At 37.8% G+C, this 24,096-nt stretch overlaps 8 protein-coding genes across 9 annotated transcripts; 4 read left to right on the top strand and 4 right to left on the bottom strand.

Annotated features, from left to right (window-relative positions):
* Positions 1-610: 610 nt before the first annotated feature.
* Positions 611-5,106, top strand: LOC17877113 (bromodomain-containing protein DDB_G0270170). Its single transcript, XM_023780364.1, has 9 exons — positions 611-1,197; positions 1,624-1,657; positions 1,742-1,823; positions 1,912-1,957; positions 2,038-2,136; positions 2,342-2,410; positions 2,519-2,849; positions 2,960-3,105; positions 3,205-5,106. Exons 1-9 carry the CDS (start codon positions 688-690, stop codon positions 4,669-4,671), a joined length of 2,784 nt encoding a protein of 927 aa, XP_023636132.1. The 5' UTR covers positions 611-687; the 3' UTR covers positions 4,672-5,106.
* A 653-nt stretch (positions 5,107-5,759) lies between these two features.
* Positions 5,760-8,232, top strand: LOC17874660 (transcription factor MYB120). The gene is made up of 3 exons (XM_006279530.2): positions 5,760-6,450; positions 6,549-7,704; positions 7,793-8,232. The coding sequence occupies exons 1-3, from the start codon at positions 6,127-6,129 to the stop codon at positions 8,059-8,061; spliced, it is 1,749 nt and encodes a 582-aa protein (XP_006279592.2). The 5' UTR covers positions 5,760-6,126; the 3' UTR covers positions 8,062-8,232.
* A 294-nt stretch (positions 8,233-8,526) lies between these two features.
* Positions 8,527-11,995, bottom strand: LOC17876876 (FH protein interacting protein FIP2). The gene is made up of 12 exons (XM_006280826.2): positions 11,931-11,995; positions 11,606-11,690; positions 11,054-11,163; positions 10,651-10,785; positions 10,366-10,512; positions 9,891-9,974; positions 9,725-9,771; positions 9,562-9,635; positions 9,391-9,449; positions 9,145-9,204; positions 8,969-9,049; positions 8,527-8,801 (listed from the first exon to the last, which is right to left on the bottom strand). The coding sequence occupies exons 2-12, from the start codon at positions 11,649-11,651 to the stop codon at positions 8,748-8,750; spliced, it is 897 nt and encodes a 298-aa protein (XP_006280888.1). The 5' UTR covers positions 11,652-11,690; positions 11,931-11,995; the 3' UTR covers positions 8,527-8,747.
* A 149-nt stretch (positions 11,996-12,144) lies between these two features.
* LOC17876522 lies at positions 12,145-12,851 on the bottom strand. Its single transcript, XM_006282004.2, has one exon. The coding sequence runs from the start codon at positions 12,849-12,851 to the stop codon at positions 12,168-12,170; it is 684 nt and encodes a 227-aa protein (XP_006282066.1). The 3' UTR covers positions 12,145-12,167.
* A 1,730-nt stretch (positions 12,852-14,581) lies between these two features.
* Positions 14,582-15,519, bottom strand: LOC17876769 (CASP-like protein 2D1). The gene is made up of 3 exons (XM_006281086.2): positions 15,222-15,519; positions 15,018-15,129; positions 14,582-14,908 (listed from the first exon to the last, which is right to left on the bottom strand). The coding sequence occupies exons 1-3, from the start codon at positions 15,434-15,436 to the stop codon at positions 14,654-14,656; spliced, it is 582 nt and encodes a 193-aa protein (XP_006281148.1). The 5' UTR covers positions 15,437-15,519; the 3' UTR covers positions 14,582-14,653.
* A 2,107-nt stretch (positions 15,520-17,626) lies between these two features.
* LOC17875206 lies at positions 17,627-18,324 on the bottom strand. The gene has a single exon (XM_023788113.1). It carries the CDS (start codon positions 18,178-18,180, stop codon positions 17,779-17,781), a length of 402 nt encoding a protein of 133 aa, XP_023643881.1. The 5' UTR covers positions 18,181-18,324; the 3' UTR covers positions 17,627-17,778.
* Positions 18,325-18,737: 413 nt separating this feature from the next.
* Positions 18,738-20,846, top strand: LOC17875390 (pyruvate decarboxylase 2). The gene has a single exon (XM_006281493.2). The coding sequence runs from the start codon at positions 18,852-18,854 to the stop codon at positions 20,673-20,675; it is 1,824 nt and encodes a 607-aa protein (XP_006281555.1). The 5' UTR covers positions 18,738-18,851; the 3' UTR covers positions 20,676-20,846.
* A 1,881-nt stretch (positions 20,847-22,727) lies between these two features.
* Positions 22,728-23,920, top strand: LOC17875243 (protein translation factor SUI1 homolog 1). Of its 2 annotated transcripts, none has more exons than XM_023782569.1 (2): positions 22,728-22,779; positions 23,381-23,920. In XM_023782569.1, exon 2 carries the CDS (start codon positions 23,432-23,434, stop codon positions 23,768-23,770), a length of 339 nt encoding a protein of 112 aa, XP_023638337.1. In that variant the 5' UTR covers positions 22,728-22,779; positions 23,381-23,431; the 3' UTR covers positions 23,771-23,920. The 2 variants fall into 2 exon arrangements, with proteins under 2 accessions (XP_023638337.1, XP_023638339.1); XM_023782571.1 differs by having other exon boundaries at positions 22,729-22,779; positions 23,393-23,920.
* The last annotated feature ends 176 nt before the right edge of the window (positions 23,921-24,096 follow it).

Here is a 24,096-nt window from a genome sequence, read left to right as displayed (position 1 = left end):
GAAATGCAATTATATTAAATCAAAAACTTGTTGGTTTTGATTCTAGTTTTGATATGGTTAACATAAACTCAAATTTTTTTGATATAAAAATAAATAATAAATTAAAATTACAAAGGTGAAATTAGATTTTTAATTTTGTTGTAAAAAATCATGGATATAAAATTAACTATATTTTTGTTTTTTTGGATTTTAAATGATACATTTTTATTATTACCTATATTTTAATCTCAACATAAATTAAATACTAGACGTTAAATAAAAATAACAAAGGACTTTTCTTCTTCTTTTCTGAATTTTCCCGTTTATTTACATGAAAAAAATAGTAACGTTTGTGTTGATATGTGTAATAAATAGTGTTGTTGAAAGGTCAGCAAAAGAGCTCTAAGAAGATAGTGGGGCCCATTAATATTATCTTGTTCTTCTTCTAAATCGTCAGATTCTCTGTATGCGATATAATTTGGACGGTGAGGATTTAAATTCAATTTCCAATAACAAATCATCGATTTTACGCCTTTTTTTATTTTATTTATTTGTTGGTAATAAAAAGGTTTTGAGTTTCATTACCAAAATACAGTCATTAATATACTTTCTTTTGTCAGCGTACATACATATATACACACACGCGGTTTGGAGTTTTTGGGTGTGCACTGAGTTCGATAAAGAAGAAGAAGAAGAAGAAGAGGAAGGATGAGTCAGATCGCGAGACGGCGGAGGAAAGGTCGTCCGTCGAAGGCGGATCTGGCGGCGCGGCGGCTTAGTAGTTCGTCTCCTGGTGAATCGGGATATGAGCTCCGGCGAGGTCAAAGGCTGCGAAATGTGAGGTACAACTTCGATTTCGACGATTACTTCGACGAGGAGGAAGAGGACGATGTGGAAGAGGAGAAGAGGAGGCAGAAGAAGCTCAAGCAAGTTCTTAAGCTCAACCAGAGCCGCGCTAGAGCTGACCCTCCGATTAAGAGCCGAGCGCGTGTGAGGCACGCGTCTGATTATGAAGATGAAGAAGAAGATGATGATGATGAGGAGGAGGAGGAGGAGGAGGAAGAAGAAGAAGATGCGAGTGAGAAGAGGAAAGTGAAGAAGAGGAAAATTAACCGTCAAGACCAAGAGGATGAAGAAGTAGAAGAAGACAAGGATAACGATGTGGGAGAGGAAGAAGAAGAAGAAGAAGATCAAGATGAAGAAGATGATGATGATAAGGTATGTACGGAAACCCTAGAAAGTGATAAACTTTTTTCAAGATTATTTATAGTATATATAGGCTTTGAAGGTTTTCACTCTCTGTGTTGCTTGCAATGAGAGTGTTGTTGTTATGTTGGGGATTTGGGAGATACTTCAACTGTCGGGTCAACTGTCGAAACAAAAAAAACTAACTTATGCTGTCTCACTCTCACTCTCTCTCTCTCTTCCCACAGAATCTGATCACGCTTCCCACCTTTCTCTCTCCATTACCCATCTCTTTTACTCTTTCTCTCTCTCTCTCTTCAAATTCTAGATGTGTTGTTGTTGTTGTTGTCTCACACTATCTCTGTCAATCAGTTCTGTCTTTTTTTCTTCTTTGTCTGGAATTGGATTTTGATTCATAGACATTTCTGATATGTTTACTCTGTGTGGATTTTGTTTCAGGAAAGGAAGAGGAGAAGCGCTCCTGGTACCAGTGGTATGATGCATTTCTGTATTACTTGATATTGACCTTTGATTATCATGACTTGTCTAATCTTAATCTGACTTGGTGTTTAATTAGGGACTCAGTGTGATCATTCTTTAGAAACAACACCCATCCTTGACAAGAAGCCGTTGGAGTTGATCCTCGACAAACTTCAAAAGTACACAACTACTCGGAATCCCTTGTTTTTGTAGGTTGTCGATCACATTGCTTAACTTAACTTACTTGGAGTTTTTTTTTTCAAACAGGAAAGACATCTATGGTGTGTATGCAGAACCGGTTGATCCCGAAGAGGTAAAAGTTGATTCCCTGGAGTTATTGGAGATTAATGTTGCCTTATTTGATATATTTTGATTTTGTGTTTGTGTTTGTAGCTTCCTGATTATCATGATATGATAGAGAATCCCATGGATTTTTCCACAGTGAGGAAGAAGCTTACGAATGGATCATATTCTACATTGGAAGAGCTTGAGGTGTGTGATAAGTTTGTTTCTCAACTTTACATGGAGAGCTTTTACATAACTGATTTTATAGCTTTTCAGGATATTTCTTCTTTGTATAGTAATGGGTTTGTGATAACACTGCTCTAGTGTATTTTTGCTAGGATCAGGTCTATAGTCCATCATCTATATCGTTGCTAAGCTAATTTTGGAACTGTATTTTTTTTTTTTACTGCAGAGCGATGTCTTATTGATTTGCTCAAATGCGATGCAATACAATTCCTCAGATACTGTGTACTATAAACAGGTAGATAGCATTTTCATGTTTTGTCACCAATTTTCTTTCTCTGCATTAGTTTTTACTTCCTGCCTGCTGGGGTATCTAACTCCATTTTTATTAAATTATTTCTACTAGGCAAGGACTATTCAGGAAATGGGGAAGAGGAAATTCGAGAAGGCAAGGATTAAGATTAAACGTGCTGAAAAAGAGCTTAAAACAGATGAAAAAGTGAAACCTGGCAGTTCTGTGAAGAAGCAAGTGAGACAGCCTTTCAGTCGAAATGGTCTAGAGCCTGTTGGTTCGGATTTCTCCTCTGGTGCAAACCTTGCTAGTGTAGGAGCTTCTCAAAACGAGCCTGGTTCAACTCAAACTGGTGGACATGAAAAGCACAGCTACATGGATGTGCCTTTTGAGGGAAACACATCCGTTGTAGACAGTCTAGAGAAAGCAGAAGACTTATCATCTGGTATGATTCTTTGTTATAGATTTTCTAATGGCTCTTTCTCTCCAAGAAGATATAATATTTCCTTTTTTCTAACGACAATTTGGATTTTCCATTTTTAACACCTCTTCTAGGAAAGGGTCTCTTTGGTAAATGTGGGAGGAAGCTGTCTGTTGTTGAGGAAGACTGCTCTGCAACTTATGGAAATTCGGATCAGCAAGCCGATAGATCTGAGTCTATTTTCTCAACATTTGAGAGTGAAATCAAGCAGTTTGTTGCTGTAAGTGATAATCATTATCTCCAAAGTCTCATTCTGCTATTTTCAGTCTCTTTTAGTATTTATTAACTTTCTAGACTAAATCTTTTCCCGTATCATCAGGTAGGACTTCATGCAGAACATGCATATGGTAGGAGCCTTGCACGCTTTGCTGCTACTCTTGGACCCGTTGCATGGAAAATAGCTTCTCAGCGAATCAAGCAAGCACTACCTGCAGACTTTAAATTTGGTCGGGGATGGGTTGGAGAATATGAGCCGCTTCCTACACCAGTACTTCTATTTGAAACCTGCACACCTAAAGAACCACCTAAAGAAGCATCCGTGTTTTCAAAGCCCAAGTCAAAAGCTGCTGCAAAGAAGAATGAGACACTGTTTAAGACTCCTCTACCTGCAAAGGAACAAAAGAGTAATAGACCTGTTCGAGATGGAAACCATGCTAGCCCGTTTCCAACATCTATTGGGGCTGTGTCAGAAGGGATTCCATCTTTTGTTGCTACTCAAGTAGGAAACCTAAAATCTAAAAGCCAGCATGAATATCAAAATCCTTCTCCGCTAGATTTTGTTAAGCCTCAAAATAGGATAGCTCAGCAAGTAGAGCTGAATTTACCACCACCAGCAGAACAAACCAGTTCTGCTTCTGCTTTTGTTTCGGAAAATCGAAGCTTTGGAAAATCAGATACAGTGGCATCATACAGGTCGTCCAGTGACATGAACATGATGAGGAACATGACTCCTACAGATTCTGAACATTATAAGCATCGGATGACTAATAACGGGATCTTCTCTGGTGGATATAGTAATGGAAAAGTCTCTGCCAATGTGAACAACAGAATGTTTGATCTATCTTCTGATTCTGCTAATCAAATGAGTCGCACAGCAACAACTTCACAACAACCCATGAGACAACAGAGTCAAAGCCACGGGGAACAAGCACAGTTAATGAGAAACTTCAATGAGAAGGCTCGAACACAGCACAACTCCGCTCATAATCACCCTAGATCTAATACCACGCCTAATGGTTCGTCACCAGTATCCGCAAGAAGTGAAGATTCAAGCAATGCTTCCATGGCAGCAGCACGAGCATGGATGTCTATAGGAGCTGGAGGGAATAGTAAACAAACATTTGAAAATCATAGTATTCCGAAAAGCAACCAGATTTCTGCAGAGTCCTTGTATAATCCTTCAAGGGAACAACTTCACCCACAAGCTTTTAGACCGAGAGACCCCGAAGAGACACAGTTCCATCCTCAAAGGAATGGTTTCCCTTTCCAGACATTTGTGCAACAGCCTGTCCACGGGATGATGAACGGAGGATCCCAACCATTTCAGAACAACCGACCAATTGTTTTCCCTCAGATGGCTCCTCCAACTTCTGATTTTTCAAGATTCCATGTCCAGTCTCCATGGCGAGGAGGCATTACTCCTCAACTCCAGTTAAAGCAGAGACAAGAGAACCTCAATCTCCCACCAGATTTGAACATCGGAGTTCATTCGCCTGATTCTCCTGCAAAACAGTCTTCTGGTGTCCGTGTCGATTCCCAACAGCCTGATTTGGCGCTACAGCTCTAAATAAAACAGTCATCAAGAACAAACCCAACCATTTCAAGGAGCATCTTGAGTACTGTCCCAAGCAGATGTTATCGCCACAGCCTTTTTTTTGCCTGTTTTCTGTGCTCATCATTGCATCAGGCGATATAAGGCTGGATATGTAATTGATCGCTGTGGAAGAAAACCGAAACAAACATAAACCCAAGACCTCTTTAGCCAGGTGAGTCGACATGTTAATCAATATCTTTACTTAGGCTTCTTTATTTTTATTTTTTGTGTGTGATGTGGTTAGTTTTGGTTTGAGGTTCAAGCCGGTAAAGTGTTATCAGTCTAGTGATCTAAGAGTTGAAATTGGAGAATGTTTATTGATGTCGAATCCCCGGTTAGCTAACTATTTTCCTAACTTAGATGTTACAATCAAACCAATCTAGTTCTCTATTCACCTGATTCCAAGAAGTCTATGGTCTTCCTACACTTCTCTATTTGTTATATAAATGGATTATTATAATTATATCATATCATAATAATATGACCATAGTGAAGGATGTTTGGCCGAGTCTTTGACTCTAAATTATTGCAAACACAAGTGGGTCGCGTCATTAACTTTGAAAGAAGGAAAGGTCACAACAAGAGTTTCAAAGATAAGAGAAGAGGCCATAAGACTTGGTATGGAAACTATAAATAAATGAGTATTAATGAAGACAAAAGAGTATTAATCTTCCCCTTTGGTCGTAATCTCCGGACTCTTGAATGTTTGATACACCTATGACCTATGTTGAAACGCTGAGTAAGTAGAATCTAATCTAATAATGCTGTGTCAAATATGCCAATCTATCCAAACTTAACAGTTGTGTAAGAAAAAGAATTGTGTTATTTGAAAGTTGAAAATATTTGACCAATCTTGTAAAAATAAGTTGTTTCTACATTTGTAAGAAAAGCTAATTATGTAAAAAGAGAGTCGTAAGAAGAGGACTCAATAAAGGTTGGATGTGAAAGTAGGGATATGAACATAAGCGCGTATTACAAATGTCATTGCCTAAAATAGAAGGTTAAAAAAGGAACATTAGCAAATAATACAAAGAAAAAACAACCTGATCTTGTGAGTTGTCTTGAGAAGACTTGTGTTGTGTCCAGAGAAACAAAACACTGTCAATTTTTTTTTCTCTCTCTCTCTTCTCTTTAATTTATTTATTTATATCTCTTTTATTTCTTGTTTTTTCCGTTGTAATTTTACATCGGAAATTACCAAAGTTACCTCTTCTCCCTGTTTCCTCCCCTCTTCGTCCATATTTTCTCACAGTAAAAAAACAAATACAAAACAGAGACAACAAATATTTTTCCGATGGCCTAACTTGGGGGGTGAAAATCACTTTGTGTGTCTCACCTTTCTCAAATCCCCCCAATCATAAGCGCCATTCCGAAATCTGTTTCTTTTTGTTCTTTCTATCTCTTCTTGAATCAGCAAGGGAAGAAGCTATGATGATTTACGGAGGAGGAGCAGGGAAGGACGGTGGATCAACCAATCATACATCAGACGGAGGAGTGATATTGAAGAAAGGTCCATGGACGGCGGCTGAAGATGAGATACTTGCTGCGTACGTTAGAGAGAACGGTGAAGGAAACTGGAACGCTGTTCAGAAAAACACAGGCTTGGCTCGTTGCGGCAAAAGCTGCCGTCTCCGATGGGCCAATCACCTCCGTCCTAATCTCAAAAAAGGCTCTTTCACCGGTGACGAAGAACGTCTCATCATTCAGCTTCATGCTCAGCTTGGTAACAAATGGGCTCGCATGGCTGCTCAGGTATATATATATATATATCAACTATAACCTATTATATTATTACTAGGTGTTACTTGCGTTTACCGTTAACTAATCTATTTGCAAATTTTACTAATTAGCTGCCGGGAAGAACAGACAACGAGATCAAGAACTATTGGAACACGAGGCTGAAACGCCTTCAACGCCAAGGACTTCCTCTTTATCCTCCAGATATTATCCCTAACCATCAACTCCATCCACATCCACATCATCAACAACAACAACAACATAACCATCATCACCATCAACAACAACATCATCAACAAATGTATTTTCAACCACAATCTTCACAACCAAACACACCATCATCCTCACCTCTTCCATCTCCAAGACCATTAAACGCAAACGCAAATTCCTCATCATCCTTCACTTTCCATACCACAACCGCTAATCTCCTCCATCCACTTAGCCCTCATACTCCAAACACACCGCAAACTCCTTCTCAACTCTCTTCCACACCGCCTCCACCGCCACTTTCCTCTCCTTTATCTTCCCCTCGCAACAACCAATACCCGACTCTTCCTCTCTTCGCCCTCCCGCGTTCCCAAATCAACAGCAATGACGCCAACTTCACTTTCCCTAGACCTCCACCTCTCCTTCAGCAACAGCCTTCATCACTGCTCGCAAAAAGATACAACAATACTAATACTCCCCTCAATTGCATCAACCGTGTCTCAACCGCACCATTTTCCCCTGTTTCAAGAGAATCCTACACTTCCTTCTTAACATTGCCTTACCCTTCCCCAACCGCTCAAACCGCTACTTACAACAACACTAATAACAATTACTCTTCCTCTCCTTCCTTCTCTTTAAACCCTTCATCTTCTTACCCTACATCAACTTCTTCCCCAAGCTTTCTCCACTCCCATTACTCTCCCTCTTCCACCTCCTTTCCTACCAATCCGGTTTACTCCATGAAACAAGACCAGCTCCCTTCAAACCAAATTCCCCAAATAGAGGCCTTCAATAACTTCAACAGCTTCACAGACAATGAGAGACAGAATCATAACCTTAACAGTTCCGGTGTTCATAATCATAGAAGAAGTAGTAGCTGCAGCCTCTTAGAGGATGTCCTCGAAGAGGCTGAAGTTTTAGCCGCAGGAGGCAGAGGCCGGCCCCTAAAACGAAGACAACTCACAGCTTCTCCTCCGAACCACCACAACAACGACAACGACAACTTCTTCTCGGTTAGTTTCGGAGATTATGATTCTTCTGACAACATATGTTCCTTACAAGGTAAATTAAAACCGCTCAAAACGCTTCATATCTAAATTAAACATGTCTCCAGGTAAAAAAATCTAAATGTTTTTTGACTGAAACGCAGATTTGAAATCAAAGGAAGAAGAGTCTCTTCATATTAACACAATGCAAGAAGACATAGCTAAGCTTCTTGACTGGGGAAGTGATAGTGGAGAAATCTCTAATGGACAATCATCTGTTGTTACTGACGACAATCTTGTTCTTGATGTTCATCATCTCGCTTCACTATTCCCGGCTGATTCTACTACAGCCGTGGCAACGGCAACAAACGACCAGCACAACAACAATAATAACAATAATTGCTCATGGGACGACATGCAGGGATTAAGCTAGAAAAAACAAAAGTCTGAAAAGAATCTACGGACCAAGATCAAAAACTAACAAAGAACAGAGTTTTTTGATCTTTGATTCATTGATTGTATTGTATCATCAATTTTTTTTTTTTTTTTTTTTTTTTTTTTTTTTAAACCTGTATTTGTTGCAAATCTTCTGTTATCTATTCAATGCTAAATTAATTCCCTTTTTTAATTTTGTGATTATATGTTCCATGTATTGTTTTTTCCAACTACTACAAAGTCTTGACTACTTTAATTTTGGATATTATATAAGTAACAGAGCACAAAACGTGCCGTTTGATCGCGGATGGTCAAATTTGTATGCATTAATGCATATATATATAAGAAGCTTTACCTAGTGAGCAAATTTGCCAAGTTTCTGAGTGCTTTTTAGTAGGCTTACTATTACATCATTGATCTTATACGAGTGCTGAAGGGAAAATCATTTTTCTCAGCAAAACAGTTACCAACGTTAGAGATCAAATACATTAAATCAAAACAAAATCTCTTAGATAATCTTTGATTTTTGGAAGAAAGAATATATATATATATATTTTTTTATTATTTCAACAACAAGAAGCTTTTGGCTTTTGATATGGCCACTACACTCACGTTTTGCCAGAAGCAGTTACAAATCATTTATAAGACCGAGACTTTACAGTCAGTCCCGAACAAATGGTGTGTTTACCGGATAGCACCGGTCATATTAGCTCCCCCGAGGTTTGCCCCTTCCATATGCTGTTACATAAATATATATACCGCAAAGGGTTAACCATTTAAGCTCTCTACTCAGAAACTTGAAGAAAAATTCGAAAAACCATGGAAACCAATTGCTGGCCGATATCATCAATCTGCCCATCAATGTTTTTGAAATTTCAATGCCAAAGTAATGTTTTTGGACTTACCGCTTCTCGCAGGTTCACATGCCTCAGGTAAGCTCGTTGAAGGTTTGCTCCTTTGAAGTTGGCATTACTCAACTTTGCACCCTATACATGCACCTTTCTCATAACAAATCTTCCAGACACTAGCAAAAATCGGTTTAAGGCTGAATATAAAATAGTCAATATAAGGAATTTCTTACCTTCAAATTTGCACCTTCTAGATTTGCTCCCTCCAAGTTGGCATTTGTAAGGTCTGCATTCTGAAGAAAGAGAATCAAACTTTATCACCAAATCACGCTATACTCATAAACACCTTCTGGATACATGGGATTGGAAAGTGAATTAAACCCAGGAGTAAATCTGATTGACATAGGCAATCGATAACCTTTATCATGGTGAAAAGTCCAAGTTAAAAGTTCTAATCCTACACAAACTACTAAAGGCACCTGCAAGTGTGCAGTGCGGAGATCTGCTCCACAGAAGCTGCAGTCCACTAAGCAGGCATCTACAGTACAAAAGTCCAATTTCTTTTATAGTCAAATTATGTTTTATATGTGACATTTTATTTTATGGCTGTCTAAAAGATCATTAGCAAGCAAGATTAGGCTGATATGCACCTTGTAAATTTGCACTCTGAAGATTTGTACCAGCTAACAAGGCTCCTCTAAGATTTGCGCTGGTAAACTCACACCTTTATAAAAAGGAAATAATTTCAATCTTTCAGGAAGTGGTACCAAGTACAAATTATCAATATACGATAGGATCTAACAAATTCCTTACTCTCGCAAAATAGCATTGTGAAAGATAGAGCCCACAGCATCAGCATTCTGTTTGACCATTTAGCATATCAGCATATATGATAAGCAGATGTTCAAGCAAAGTACCATGATATGGTGATATATTCTTCTCCCAAATCAGAGAAAAAAGTTTGATACAACATATTTACCCGAAATTTGGCACTCTGAAGATTTGTACGAGAGAAAAACACATTCCTAAGACAAGCATAGCTGAAATCCACAAGGGATAGATCCTACATTATTTAAAGAGAAACATTCAGACTGTAAATATGATATGGTTACTTTTAGACATTGACAAAGACGAAGCTCTTCTTCCCGAATAGGTTAACTAATCCCTTGATATTGACAAAAGATAAAGACACTCACTAAGACATCAGATGTGTATTCCAATTGAAAAAATTTATATAAATATGTTCTTAGAAATGTAACTGCAAGTTCTTTTTAAAGTCCAGGTTAAAACAACAAGAATCAGTTAAACTATGCATTATATTAATTTTCTCAACAGAACTTTATTAAAACCCACAATGATCCCTGAAACAACTGATATGGGGATCAGAACTGCAGTGAGTTCAAATCAGATAATAGCATGGTAACCTACAAGAATCTGAGATTAAGAAATAATACCAGTTTAGAAAGATCAATTCCAGAAAGATTAACACCTCGGAACCTGACTCTCTCGGATTGTATACATTTGATGATATCTATACGTGATAACTCAGCTTCTACTTCACCAAGTTCTCTTCTCGAATCTTTGATTCCATCTTTCAGCCCCTGAAATAGGAAGAAAATGAAAATGTATTACATCTCCAGCCAAAGTTAGACATGTACTTTACAAAAAGTAAATATCCGGTTACCAGCTACAAAATGAACAGAACGAGAATCGTAAGGTAAAAGAAACGATTAGCTTACGAGAAGCTGATAGTAGTCTGCTTCACGCAAAAGTTCAGAACAATCAGGATCTGACAGACTAGGAGCAACACCATCACGCAACCAATTTAAAATATGACGAAAGTGTTTGCCATCCCTATCTATGAATACATGACCCTGCAACAATTAGATCAACTAGTTTAGTGGACATACTTTACTACAAGTGCATATGCATCCTCATACACATATAATGGATTCTTGCATTTCTAAACAACTCTTAAAGTGGGTGGCTAAAATTACAGTCTCTCCACATATATATATTGGTTTAGCATTAAATTACTCAATCCAAGGACCAACTATTACACTCAGTGAAGCCTATTCATATGCAGAGGTTCTGAAATGGCATCATCATATGCAATTCAAGTAACATAAAATGCAATAATACCGTTTTGGATTCTTGGCACATTGCATGTCGACCACTAAACATCGCTGCAAGCATTGAGTCTGGCTCACGGATAGTCAAAGTATCAATGGTAGTACAAAATTTCTTTCCACCTGCATGAACACAAAGATCTTTATAGTTTATTTGAAGAGCTAGGCCTCGTGAAAGAAAACAGGTTTTTTCACTCAGAAGATGGTTGAGGAACCAGTCAAATATCTCAGAGGACAAAACAGCAGAGTTCTGGTCTTTCCACATGATCAATCCAAGAAACATCAAGGTTAACAACTGAAACCTAATCCCCCAAGTTTCATTTTTCTAGAGAAAATTTTCTCAAATTGACATGCAACATCTCAATTACAGGATTCAGAAACATAACTAAGAAAAAAGATGACCAGGTATAATATTTCTCACACTATCTAGCTACCATTTTATCAATATCTTGTAGTACTAATTGGATCAATTCAAAAAGAATAAATTTTTACCAAGATTTTAAACGTTTAATTAAGTGATGACTAGTGGGATTGCAAGAGAAATACAAAGGAACGAAATTATTACCAATGTTAAGACGAACCATGGAAGACAAGTCAGAGCTCGTCTCCATGAGAGAGAGGAAGAAGAGAACCCAGCACTAAGCTTTGACCTGTGAGGATATTATCACTTTATGAGGACGATGCCAGCATAGATACACTAAACAGAAGTATATTTCACAAAATCTCGAATCTTTGCGGCCTAATTCTAAGGTTGCATAGCAAATACTGCGATCTAGCAACTCAAAATACATTCATCAAACGAGGAATACTCAGATTCTGAAAAAGTTTTGGAAGCAATTCGAATGTAAACTGGATTCGATTTCACAACTAGTCAGTGTAATTTTGTTTACCTGAAAATGTTTTTGCTTCGTTTGGGGTTCTTTGTTTGATGTTTTTGCTGAGAAAAGTTTTTCTTTGGTCGAGAAGAAGACAGGAAAATAAAAAAGAGATTTATTATTTATTGATTTTTCCGATTAAGACAACTAGATGGGCTTAATGGATTGGATAAAAGAAGCCCAAACAACATATTCAAACCCAATAAAAAAAAAGTTTAAAAACCACAATGCTAACTTTTTTTTTTTGTTGTTTTAAAAGATGGAAACAGTTTCCCCGAGAGCATTGGTTCGGCAGATAGGACAAGATGGGTTCTTTTCGAGCCACGTCATAACACATTCTCTGTGAAAGAGGTGGGAACATGGTAGCTGCATGCGACTCGGCACACTGGATAACTTCGTTAAGCATATGGAACAATCCAACGGCGGGACGAGACATGTACCCTTCATATCACATGAACAATCAATCCTCACCCATTGTTCCTCCTCCACTGTAACGAGAACTTCCAGCAACAAACCTCCTCTTCTTCCGCCGCGGCGGTTGTTGAAATTGACGGATTCGACTGCGATGTAACGGACAACACGTTCTTGAAGCAGGGGTGAGAGGTTCAGCCGCGACAAGATGATCATGACGTGCTCAACGCATGTATCTTGCGAGACAAGATAACGTTTCGGGATGCTGTCTTCGATTTCGAGTATACGATCGGTGTGACGTTCAAAGGTGGTCTTGATCTCGTGTCCATCGAGGTTCCCATGCCTGATATGGAGCCTTGGCTCATAAGTCACGACCATGGAACACGAATCTGACTCCACCACCTGAGTAGCTTTGAGGTAAATGCGTTCCTTTGTTGTCTTTTTCCGGATGAAACAGCGATTGATGATTCGGTCGGAAACGGTCGTTGCCGTTGAGAGGAGCTCGTTGCTGTAGCTCGCCATCATGGTTTTGGCTGGTGGTAAAAGTAAAAGATCCTAATCTCTCATGTATGGTTAAATTTGAGCTTATGTGTTTTTTTTTATTTTTCACTTACTGGTCCTCTCTACTATTGTGTACAGATTTATACAAATCTAAAGAGGTTGATTATTAGGAAACTTATATGTTTCCTTTTTCTTGGTTAGCTCACAGACAACAGTGTGGGATTTTTTTTACTATATTATTATGTTCAAATCTTTTGATGGTTGCCAACTAATATATGCATTTCATATATTATGCATTTTGATTTGGTAATTATCTATTTAGACACTTGTATTCCTTTTACAGATCACACACAAGATTTATATAGTTCACACATTTTGTCAAAAATACTAATCCAAAGCTTTTGTATTTATTATTCAATTAAATAATTAGACATATTTGAACATGAAAGGAAGGGATTCTAAATTAAAAGATAAACAGATATCTATAGATTTATATAAATATTAAGATTTGATAAATTCCACGTAATATATCTATAGATTTATATAAATATTAAGATTTGATAAATTCCACGTAATATTTGATAAATCCCACGTAATATTATCTTGTTTACCAATCAAATGGCCGACCTATTGTTACTGGGAAAGCCCTGTCCAAATCATAATGGACGGGTTATATAGTCACGTTCAAAACCAAATGGGCTAAGGCTGACAGGCTGATTTTGGTCACGGAAAAAATGGGCTAGACCACACGAACAATAGGTATGTTCAAATTTTATGTAATGTAGGGTTTAAATTTGGGCAAAACAATATATGGCGCCAGTCTAACAACCTGCTCTTCAATGCCCAGAGGCTTCCTCCACTCTCCATTTTTAAGCTGATTGATCGTTAGCTCCGAAACATTATCTCCTCAAGAAGACATCGCAAGCGTTGGAAAGATCTAATGCTTCTCTGGATTAGATAATTAGTTTTAAAAAAAACTTAGTTTATAATTCTCTCACTAGAATTTTATAATTTCATATGAAATATCATTTATAATTTCATATGAAATATCATAACCAACATTATGATTGTAAATTAATTTATTACTACTGAGTACTGATACTCATTAAATTTTGTGAAATTTTTAATTAGTATTAAAATCTTACCAAATTCTCTATAATCTAGGTTTTGAAATTTGGTACAACAAATTAGGTTATGTATTATTATTTTTTAAATAGTTTATGGTTCCATTGTTGTCCATTAGGGAGCAACTAATTACTCCCCACAAGCAAAATGATCCTTGTGAGCAAACCAATTGGACATTAAACAGATCATTTGACAACTCTATTGATACAGTTGTACTAATTCATAAACTACGCTTGTTATTGTATTATATATAAGACTGTTTTTTTGTTTTTGTTGTTTGTTGTTTGTTATTATTAGTAACATGCATGCATTATGCTAATTATGTAAAGTCTGTGACATATATAACAACTTCGATCCTCACTTGAGTTTATATGTGTTGACTAAGCATGTTTACACAAAACCAGAATAACTAAACAAGGATTCATTGTTTTCTTGAAATAGCAAATCTAGAACTTGTACGTGAAAGATTTAAAGAGGAATATTTAAGATAAAAGAGTGAGGTAAAGGATTTGAAACGTGAAGACGCAAATCCTTGATGACAATGTGAAATGCATTGGTAACTAGATACAGTTTCTTTCATTGGTTGCCACTATGGCCAACACAACAACGATTAATGGGTGAAAAACAGAAAAACTAAAAATATATCATATTATATATTGAGATAGGAAGTTAAAAAAATTAAGTCCAAAAACTTGACTAAATTAAGCATCATCATTGGTTGGGGAATCACAAGGAGGATCAAAGGGACTAAAAGCTCTATAAGCAGAAATAACAGAGAGGAATAAGAAGAAGAAGAGAACAAAGACATGAAGTCCCAAAGCAATTGTGAGTTTTGAACAATAATGAGGATAAGAAGAACACATTTCACTCCATGCCACTATTTTGTCTCCTTTGTTAAGTAAGTACACTATCTCTGTTGCTCCTGCTACTGATGTTGTCATCACATAAGCTAATACCTTCACACACACACACACACACAAATCACTTATATAAGAATTAAACTGCATACTATAGATTTTCAATTAATGATTGAGCAGTGAGATTAGAAATTATAATGAAAAAAACCTGGTCAGGAACAAAGAAGAGCCATGCTTTGGAGACTAAACATCTGAACCATGAAAAAACAGTAGAGAACAGAGCATAGATAGCAGATATGGCACTCACACCAACCATATACCTGCAAATAAACTATTCAGTTCATAAAAAATAAAAATAAAATAAAATAGTGCTCATATTCAAGAATTAGAAGAAATTAAAGAATCTGCATACTTGAGACCCATAATGGAGTTGTAGTCTAATCTGCCATAGTCAGGGTTGGATTCGTGGTTAGTGACAGTTAACCAGATGGTAGCAACACTGAGAGGAACCACACTTAGTCTAAGACATGAATCTATGAGCTTCAAAGACATGGGAGCTTGTTGTGGTTGCTGCTTTAAAGAACTGCTTCTCTCCCCTTCTCTTGTGTTGCTGTTGTTGTCTCTCATCTTTGGTTAATTGGATCCCAAAATCAGATGTGTTTATTTCTCTCTTTGGAGAGGAAGAAAGAAAGCTAAAGAAAAATTGCTGACTTCAAGTTGGTTTCTCAGTTAGATTATCCATCTCTTTGTATATATAATAAATATGTGTGTCTCTGTGTGGTCACAAGACATATAAAAACAAATTATACTAAGATACAAAAAAAGAAGTTCCTATTACTTTTCTCCTTTTTATGATTAATCTTTACAAAACGCGTGGAAGAAACAAATAAGTGATTTTCATTTATAATTAAAGCATAGAATATTCACAGAAAAATAAGGTTTTTCTATCATAGTATTGTAAAATAATAATTGTTTGCATTAGAAGTAGAGGGGTGACCAATTAAATTTTATCATCAAAAACTTATATGTCTTTCTCAACAATTTTTATACTATATGTAAATGTTTGGTAATTCGCTGCTAGGAAAAAAAAAAAGAGTTAGTGGTATTTATATCGGTTATAGTGAGTGGCAGGCACCAAAAATATGGGTAGTGGAAATGACAGGGACGGGGTAAAGTGCGGTGGTTGCTGGAAGCGAGAGATTTTGACATTTGTCTTTGTCTTTGTCTTTGTCTTTGGTGAGCTTCATATGTAATTCATATGTAATCATAGTTTCAGGATTTTGTAGTTTTACTTGTAATAATATTTTAAAGTATTGAGTTGCTTATTATTATATTTTATACCCAAAGTGGTAGTAAAATTGTATTAAAAATTTATCATTGTTTAGAGACATTATTAAACCGGTGGCGAAACTATTATATGGGGACATAAAGTGATGACATTAGCATTAGTCAAGGTGAAGTCACATCATAGTTAAAAACTTAAAAGAGAGGTACAGCAAAACCGATCGCACCAGAGAGAGTCCGCATTTCACATTACAACTTTTTCATCTTTTCAGATTTCGCCATTTTGGTTTAGGACTAGGTTTGAGTTTATTTTGGTTTGGTTCAATTACAGTGACTGTTTTTCTTCTTTTAAGTGGCTAGCTTGGACGACTCCAAATTATGATCTCGTTCTCGTCAGACGAGAATAGTTGCACTCTTTTTAAAAAGTGTTCTCATTTTTCCTCTTGTTTAAGACTAGTTTAACTACAATAGTCAATATAGGGTTATCAATGCCCATGTGGGATGATTTGTACGATTTGGTGGGTATAATTTTTAGACAAAAGAGCCATACAGAATAGAAAATGAAGGATTTGGCAACGCATGAGTTACTAAACTTTGAAGGTGAGAAAGTGAATGGTATGGTCTATGATATGTGTGCTTGGTGATGTAGCAAATGTGTATCAACAACAAATCAATTTTACTTGCCTACAAGTTTTAATACTTCTGCCAATTGAATAGACCGGTTAAATCTAATAGAGATACATCAACATGACTAGAATTTTTTGAGATTCCTACACAATCTTGGTCTATTCAAGATTTTCTTCAACTCCATCCCATGTAACTAATAGCTACTATGATCGGTTCCATTTCATAAAAGTATTCCTAGGACACGTACTTATGGTCATCATCACTATTACCATCAGATTCTGTATAAAAATCACATATTGTATCTGTTCAGTATGGACCAGTTGCATAATCAGAGAGCAAAGAGCTGGATCTGGATAAAGTTTAACCATATGGGCTGAGAAAAAAATATTTAATGCACTGAATCACTTTTACCCTTTGAAAAGAGTCAAGAGACCAGATATAGAGAAACTTTTAACATTGATATGATGATGAGACTATATAAATCAAGACCAATGGTTTCATATACTCTTAGTCTTATCTTATACCACAAAGCAAATCAAACTCACTTCAACCTTCCGGTTACTTCTACTACCACATGGAGTCAGACGATAGCAAACGGCAAAGATGTTAGACAAACATTGTTATGCATCACAACAAACAGAGACACAACACCAAAACTTTTACCACTGAGATGTTGAGACGAGACTATGTAAATTGTAAAAGCAGAGAAATGACCGAAATGTTGTTATAGCCTATGTTGATCTCAATCTAACAAAAAGACAGCAAACTTGAAAATCATATAATTTTGTGAAGGAATCTCATATAATCATTAAGAACCATAAAAATGATCCTCATGTAATCAAATTACGAACAATACAAGTATTTAGTGAAGGAATCTATAATCAAATCCAAACCCCAACACAGATATTAAATTAACAGAGGTTAAATTATCATCAATTGTATGATTAAACACACATAATTTATTGAAAATTTAATGATTATATAATGAGTATTGAACATTATACCCAAATTGTAACATGAGATTACAGATTCGGAAGAGAGACTAGATTTTAAAACTCTCAATGAGCAATAACATCACTATTCAACACACTACTACTGGGTTCAACAAGAACTGAGTTTATAGGAGGATTAATGTTCATCATCATCATCGACGAGACAGATCTAGCAGCGCCTAATTTCTTCCTCTGATAACTATAAGGACCGTAGATCTTTCTCAGAAGATGTGGTACCTGATCAATCGTCAGACTCCGCGCCGCCGCCGTCGCTGCTTCATCATCGGCAGAGTTCTGAGATGGTGTAATCGGATCGAGTGGTTGCGAGAGGGATCGAGACACGAGAGATGTAACAGAAGTAGATCTACCGTTGATCCTCGAGTTTCGGATCTGTGCAAGAGCTCCTGGTTTCAAGTAGCGGTGGAATCCGTCGTTTCTTCTCGCCGGAGATTTAGAGATGTCTTTCATGGTTACGAAATTGGTTAAGAGATTGAATTTGAGGATCGAGAGAGAGATAGAGAGATTGAGGATTGATGAAATGAAGATTTGGGGATCTAAGGATTTTTGTAATGGAGTGAGAGCGGCGGGAAAATCAGCGTTAGGGGGGAAAAAGATGAGTCTTCCTTTAGGGTTTTCAAAAGTATTCAAGAGCGGGATATTTTTGTGTGTGTGGGCACGTGGTATTGACACGCGGCACGTGACCTTTGATTTCTATATTCCAAAACCGAACCAAACCGTACCGATTAGGCAACCCCTCCCCAGTTAAATCCAACACTTGTGGGTTTATTAGAGGACCAATTAGTGTTAATAACGTGGGCTGCCGCATGAGAGTAATTATTGTCTGTCTCTCACACCTACTATTCTAAACGTGAACCTTCTAACTTGTTCTCCAAACTCCAATTGTATTATTACACGTGTCCAATCTCACAGCTACATAAATATCTGCGGCTACAAATCTTAGCCGCCTAATTATATTTTTATACCACCGTTGTTTGCCACCGTTGTTTTACTTTTGCGTCTATAGCGACGGTTTCAGTCTCCTATATTTCCCACTGATCACCCTCATACACTGCAATACTGATTCCATATACTTCTCTCTCACTCTTTATTCGTAAAAAAGTGAAACCAGTGTTACCACTATGGACACTAAGATCGGATCCATCGACGCGTGTAACCCGATCCACGACGATATCGGAGGTCCTCCTAACGGCGGCGTTTCCACTGTTCAAAACTCGAGTCCGCTTCACTCCACCGCCATCACCTCCTGCGACGCAACTCTTGGCCGTTACTTAGCTAGACGTTTAGTCGAAATCGGCGTCACCGACGTCTTCTCTGTTCCTGGTGATTTCAACTTAACGCTTCTCGATCACCTCATCGCTGAACCGAACCTCAAGCTGATCGGTTGCTGTAACGAGCTTAACGCTGGATACGCTGCCGACGGTTACGCCAGATCTCGCGGCGTTGGTGCGTGTGTCGTTACGTTCACCGTCGGTGGGTTGAGTGTTCTGAACGCGATCGCCGGTGCTTATAGTGAGAATCTGCCTCTGATTTGCATCGTCGGTGGTCCAAACTCAAACGATTACGGTACCAATAGGATTCTCCATCATACGATTGGGTTACCTGATTTCACTCAAGAGCTTAGGTGTTTTCAAGCTATCACTTGTTATCAAGCTGTGATTAATAACTTAGAAGAGGCTCATGAACTCATCGATACTGCGATTTCAACTGCTTTGAAAGAAAGCAAACCTGTTTATATTAGTATCAGCTGTAATCTGCCGGCGATTCCTCTCCCGGCGTTTAGTCGTCACCCTGTTCCATTCATACTTCCGCCTAAGGTTAGCAATCAGATTGGTCTAGATGCGGCGGTGGAGGCAGCGGCTGAGTTTTTGAACAAAGCTGTGAAGCCAGTTCTTGTAGGTGGGCCGAAAATGCGGGTTGCTAAAGCTACGGATGCTTTTGTGGAGCTTGCTGATGCTTCTGGCTATGGTGTTGCTGTGATGCCTTCTGCCAAAGGACAAGTACCTGAGCATCACAAGCATTTTATAGGGACGTATTGGGGAGCTGTGAGTACAGCTTTTTGTGCGGAGATTGTTGAATCTGCGGATGCTTATTTGTTTGCAGGTCCGATTTTCAACGATTACAGTTCTGTTGGGTACTCTTTGCTTCTCAAGAAGGAGAAGTCGATCATCGTGCAGCCTGATCGGGTTACTATCGGTAACGGACCTGCGTTTGGGTGTGTTCTTATGAAGGAGTTTCTTAGCAAATTGGCTAAACGGATTAAGCATAACAACACTTCCTATGAGAATTACCACAGGATCTTTGTCCCAGGAGGAAAGCCTTTGAGAGATAATCCAAATGAGCCTTTGAGGGTTAATGTTCTGTTCCAACACATTCAGAATATGCTCTCTTCTGATACTGCTGTGCTTGCCGAGACTGGAGATTCCTGGTTCAACTGTCAGAAGCTGAAGCTCCCTGAAGGATGCGGTTACGAATTCCAAATGCAATACGGATCAATTGGTTGGTCAGTTGGTGCTACTCTTGGCTATGCTCAAGCCATGCCAAACAAGCGTGTCATTGCCTGTATTGGAGATGGTAGTTTCCAGGTAACTGCGCAGGATGTATCTACAATGATACGGTGTGGGCAAAAGACCATAATTTTCCTAATCAACAACGGAGGCTACACAATTGAAGTGGAGATTCACGATGGTCCTTACAATGTCATAAAGAACTGGAACTACACGGCTTTTGTTGATGCTATACACAATGGAGAAGGCAAATGCTGGACTGCCAAAGTGAGATGCGAGGAGGAGCTAGTGAAAGCGATCAACACAGCAATGAATGAGGAAAAAGAGAGCTTCTGTTTCATTGAAGTGATTGTGCACAAAGATGATACAAGCAAGGAGCTTCTGGAGTGGGGTTCTAGAGTCTCTGCTGCTAACAGTCGTCCCCCGAATCCTCAGTAGAGATAAGAGATGCACTCAACTTTTATTTCCACTATGGTAGTTTCATCATCGTTTTATGTAAAAAAGTAGTGTATCCTTTTACACCCATCTGGATGGGAAAACAATGTGTGTCCCCTTGAGGGTATAAGCTGTTTAAGTGCCTAAATAAGAAATCGTTTCCTCTGCTTCGTCCTTCCTCCTCAGTTTTTCGCAGATTCATCAGAGCGATGGTCTTTGTGTTTTGGATTGGTATGTTGATTAAAGTTGAGATTCTATTCGAAGATGCTAATAAAACATTTAAGGGCAGTAGCCAGTAGGTAGTGGCCTTCCAGAGGAGAAAATCGAAATGACTCAGATTTTTTTTCTGAGGTATGAAACCAGAGGAAGCAAATGAGTTGATTCGTTCTTTTTATGTCAATATGTTTTTGCAGCTACGAGACCCAGCTACGGTGCCAAGTCACATGAACATTAGACAGTTACGGTTACTGAGGAGTGAAGACCCTAAAGATGCGCATTTGAAAACGGTTGTGAAACATATCCATCGCTTATACGAACAAGAGTCAAGAGGTCATTGATTTGTTCTGTTTTTAAGTTTGTTTGTTTTCAAAATTTCGTCAATCCTTTTTAAATTCATTTGTCAACGAAAAAAAAAGAAAAAAAAGGAACGTTTTCTATCCAGACGTGGCATCCTTGATTTGTAAATGAGTTTGAAAAATAACAAAGCCTTGATGACTTCCTTTATCTCTTCTTTCAACTTCAACCATGTTTAAGGGTCTCGATTGATCCTTCTTCTCCTCCTTTGGAAGTTTCTGATGACCGATGCCGTTTTGATTTTTCGCCATGTACAGATATTCTTCTTCTGGTGTGCAATTTGCTTCTTCAATATCCAAGAGCTCCACTGCCTCAGCTCCAACCTTGTTCATATCACGTCTTCACAACTCCAAGTACCCATCTGTGAGGATCATTTCAGCTTTCCGCTTGTTTCGAGTGTGCTCTGCTGCCATAAGGTGGAGCAATGGCACTAATTGGAAGTTCCCTGTGAGCCTCCGGGCGCTGCTCAGAGAGTAAGGAAATTTGAAAGGAGATTCGCTAGCATTGGTACCATGATGGTTTATAAAGTTCATTTCTCTTAGCTTGCTTCACATGAATCTTTATTATACATGTTTGGCATACACTGATTCACTTACATTTGGTTGAAGCAAGCTAATGTGACGTAGCTAATTTAATTATGTTCTATCAACATTGAGATTTTAACATCCATTTATTAGGGAGTGAAAGCTATCATTGCCAAGAGCTTTGATAGAGTACACCGCAGCAACTTGGCTAGTATGGGGATTGTTCCTCTGTGTTTCAAGTTCGGGGAGGATGCAGAAACACTTGAACTTTGCGGTTAGACACAGAGGTAAATCCACAAATTAATGCTTTTGTATTTATCACACCGTACACGTCAATGGTCTGAACTGACTTGGTTGATCGGAGATGATGAATCAGGTGGAAGTGGCATACTATAATCATGGCGGTATGCTTTCGTATATCATTAGAAGTTTGAGCAATGAGTGAGTATCAAAAAGTTTGTCGGCTCTCCCAACTGTGTCTGAGAACGTTTTCAACATAAAAATAAAAATATATACATATCAGGACAATTTGCAAATCAGACGGTGTGTCTTTTTGTTTTGTCAGACAACCACAGCTATCGAATATATAAAATGATAAATTCGAAATCATCATATTGAGGAAGAAGCTATTATTGACTTCGAGATTCTTCGAGCAAGTGTTGGACCCCATTTGTGGTTCTTATTACACGACCCTTTTTTTGAATTATTATTTATTTTTGTCTTTTTTTCCAATAAATGATGCTTAATGGGCCAACTTGCGCGTCCATTATACGCAGTAAAGTTATTCTAAACGTGATCACCTTCCCCACTCGGTCTCTAATTCGTACTTATCCATACACGTGTCTACTAAATAATAGATCTACGGCTACGATTTAACCGCCATAAAAAGAAGGTCATGGTAAAAAAAAATATAGCTTATAAATACAAAACCTTCCTTTAGCTTCACTCTTCATAAACTCCAAAGACTCCTATCGTCTTCTTCGTCTTCCTCCCCACAACAACTGCTTCAGGTACGATCTCGTCTCTCTGTTTCTTATTTTCTGTTGATTCATATCGTAGATTTGATCTCTCTGTTTGTGTTGCTCTTTGTGTGATTGGTTCATCTTGAGTTTTCAGTTGACCCGTCTTTCCTTGTTACGTTTTCGAATCGAATTGGTTTGCTCTTTTGCGTTCTATTGTTGTGTTTGTTTATGTTTCTGATTTGTGAATTTTGAATGAGTCTCTTAAAAAAATTAGCGATCTTCTCATACAGGATTATTTGTTAGGGTTTGACTAGTTTTGATCTCTATTGATTTTTCTGGTCTTATGATTGGTATATTTTAGGGGTTTGGATTGATATTAGATTACAATAGGGTCGTGATCATGTAACTAGTCTACTATAGGTTCAATTGATCATAGATCTCGTCTTATGATTCAGTGATTTTATGTTTTTGTTTTATTTTTAGGTAATCTTGTTTAAGACATGCTCTGTTCTTGATTTTTTATTGTTAATAATAACTAGGACTTGGTTCATGAATTATGATAGCTATCTTCTGTTCTTGAATTATTTTTTGTTTTAATTGTAGTCTAAACTTGGATTTTCTCCAATTTTTTTTTGTTTTGTTTGCAGAGAGAATCGAACAGCTTAAGAGCAGTTTCGTAGTTACAAGTAACCAAGTTTACATGGTTGAGCTAGACATCCAGATTCCATCAGCATACGATCCTTTCGCAGAGGCCATAGATTCAGATGCACCAGGAACAAAAGAGAACATCCACATCCGAATCCAGCAGAGGAATGGCAAAAAGAGCTTGACCACTGTTCAAGGGCTTAAGAAAGAGTACTCCTACGAGAGGATCCTCAAGGATCTGAAGAAAGACTTTTGCTGCAACGGGAACGTTGTGCAGGACAAGGAGCTAGGCAAGATCATTCAGCTCCAAGGTGATCAGAGGAAGAAAGTTTCTCAGTTCTTGGTCCAGTCTGGCCTTGCTAAGAAGGATCAGATCAAGATCCACGGTTTCTAAACCATCATCGATATCGTTTGACTTAATATCTATCTATTTATGCGAATAAATTGTCGTGGTGTTTGTTGCTTCTCTTCTTTAAAGATTTGGTTGAATGTGTTGGGATAATTTGACATTTTGCAATGATAAGTGTTTCGATTGGTCTATTTCCATCTCTTTTGATTGGTCTTATCTCCATCTCTTCCTTTCGTTACTTGCTAAAGAAAAAGAAAGTTATATGATGAATCAAGGAATAGGAGAAGATATAAGATATTGTGAACTGATGATACGTTGGTCTTTATACAGAGAGTCCAAGTTTTTCTTCTATTGATCAGTAACAACTCCTC

This window comes from Capsella rubella, unplaced genomic scaffold, assembly GCF_000375325.1.
Source record: "Capsella rubella cultivar Monte Gargano unplaced genomic scaffold, Caprub1_0 scaffold_8, whole genome shotgun sequence".
In the NCBI taxonomy this organism is placed as follows: domain Eukaryota; kingdom Viridiplantae; phylum Streptophyta; class Magnoliopsida; order Brassicales; family Brassicaceae; genus Capsella; species Capsella rubella.
Note: the sequence above shows the minus strand (reverse complement) of the source record. Positions and strands in the feature narration are given on the sequence as shown.

Excerpts from the sequence above, each read along its gene's own strand:
- LOC17875390 (XM_006281493.2), top strand. The coding sequence starts at position 18,852 with ATGGACACTAAGATCGGATCCATCGACGCGTGTAACCCGATCCACGAC.
- LOC17875243 (XM_023782569.1), top strand. The coding sequence starts at position 23,432 with ATGGTTGAGCTAGACATCCAGATTCCATCAGCATACGATCCTTTCGCA.
- LOC17876522 (XM_006282004.2), bottom strand. The coding sequence starts at position 12,851 with ATGATGGCGAGCTACAGCAACGAGCTCCTCTCAACGGCAACGACCGTT.
- LOC17875206 (XM_023788113.1), bottom strand. The coding sequence starts at position 18,180 with ATGAAAGACATCTCTAAATCTCCGGCGAGAAGAAACGACGGATTCCAC.
- LOC17877113 (XM_023780364.1), top strand. The coding sequence starts at position 688 with ATGAGTCAGATCGCGAGACGGCGGAGGAAAGGTCGTCCGTCGAAGGCG. Across the intron at positions 1,198-1,623 it reads AAGAAGATGATGATGATAAG|GAAAGGAAGAGGAGAAGCGC; the intron begins GTATGTACGGAA and ends ATTTTGTTTCAG. Across the intron at positions 1,824-1,911 it reads ATCCTCGACAAACTTCAAAA|GAAAGACATCTATGGTGTGT; the intron begins GTACACAACTAC and ends TTTTTCAAACAG.
- LOC17874660 (XM_006279530.2), top strand. The coding sequence starts at position 6,127 with ATGATGATTTACGGAGGAGGAGCAGGGAAGGACGGTGGATCAACCAAT. Across the intron at positions 6,451-6,548 it reads GGGCTCGCATGGCTGCTCAG|CTGCCGGGAAGAACAGACAA; the intron begins GTATATATATAT and ends TTTACTAATTAG. Across the intron at positions 7,705-7,792 it reads CAACATATGTTCCTTACAAG|ATTTGAAATCAAAGGAAGAA; the intron begins GTAAATTAAAAC and ends ACTGAAACGCAG.
- LOC17876876 (XM_006280826.2), bottom strand. The coding sequence starts at position 11,651 with ATGGAGACGAGCTCTGACTTGTCTTCCATGGTTCGTCTTAACATTG. Across the intron at positions 9,772-9,890 it reads TTCAGAGTGCCAAATTTCGG|AATGCTGATGCTGTGGGCTC; the intron begins GTAAATATGTTG and ends ATGGTCAAACAG. Across the intron at positions 8,802-8,968 it reads ATGTGAACCTGCGAGAAGCG|CATATGGAAGGGGCAAACCT; the intron begins GTAAGTCCAAAA and ends TTTATGTAACAG.
- LOC17876769 (XM_006281086.2), bottom strand. The coding sequence starts at position 15,436 with ATGAGAGACAACAACAGCAACACAAGAGAAGGGGAGAGAAGCAGTTCT. Across the intron at positions 15,130-15,221 it reads AACTCCATTATGGGTCTCAA|GTATATGGTTGGTGTGAGTG; the intron begins GTATGCAGATTC and ends GTTTATTTGCAG. Across the intron at positions 14,909-15,017 it reads TCTTCTTTGTTCCTGACCAG|GTATTAGCTTATGTGATGAC; the intron begins GTTTTTTTCATT and ends GTGTGTGTGAAG.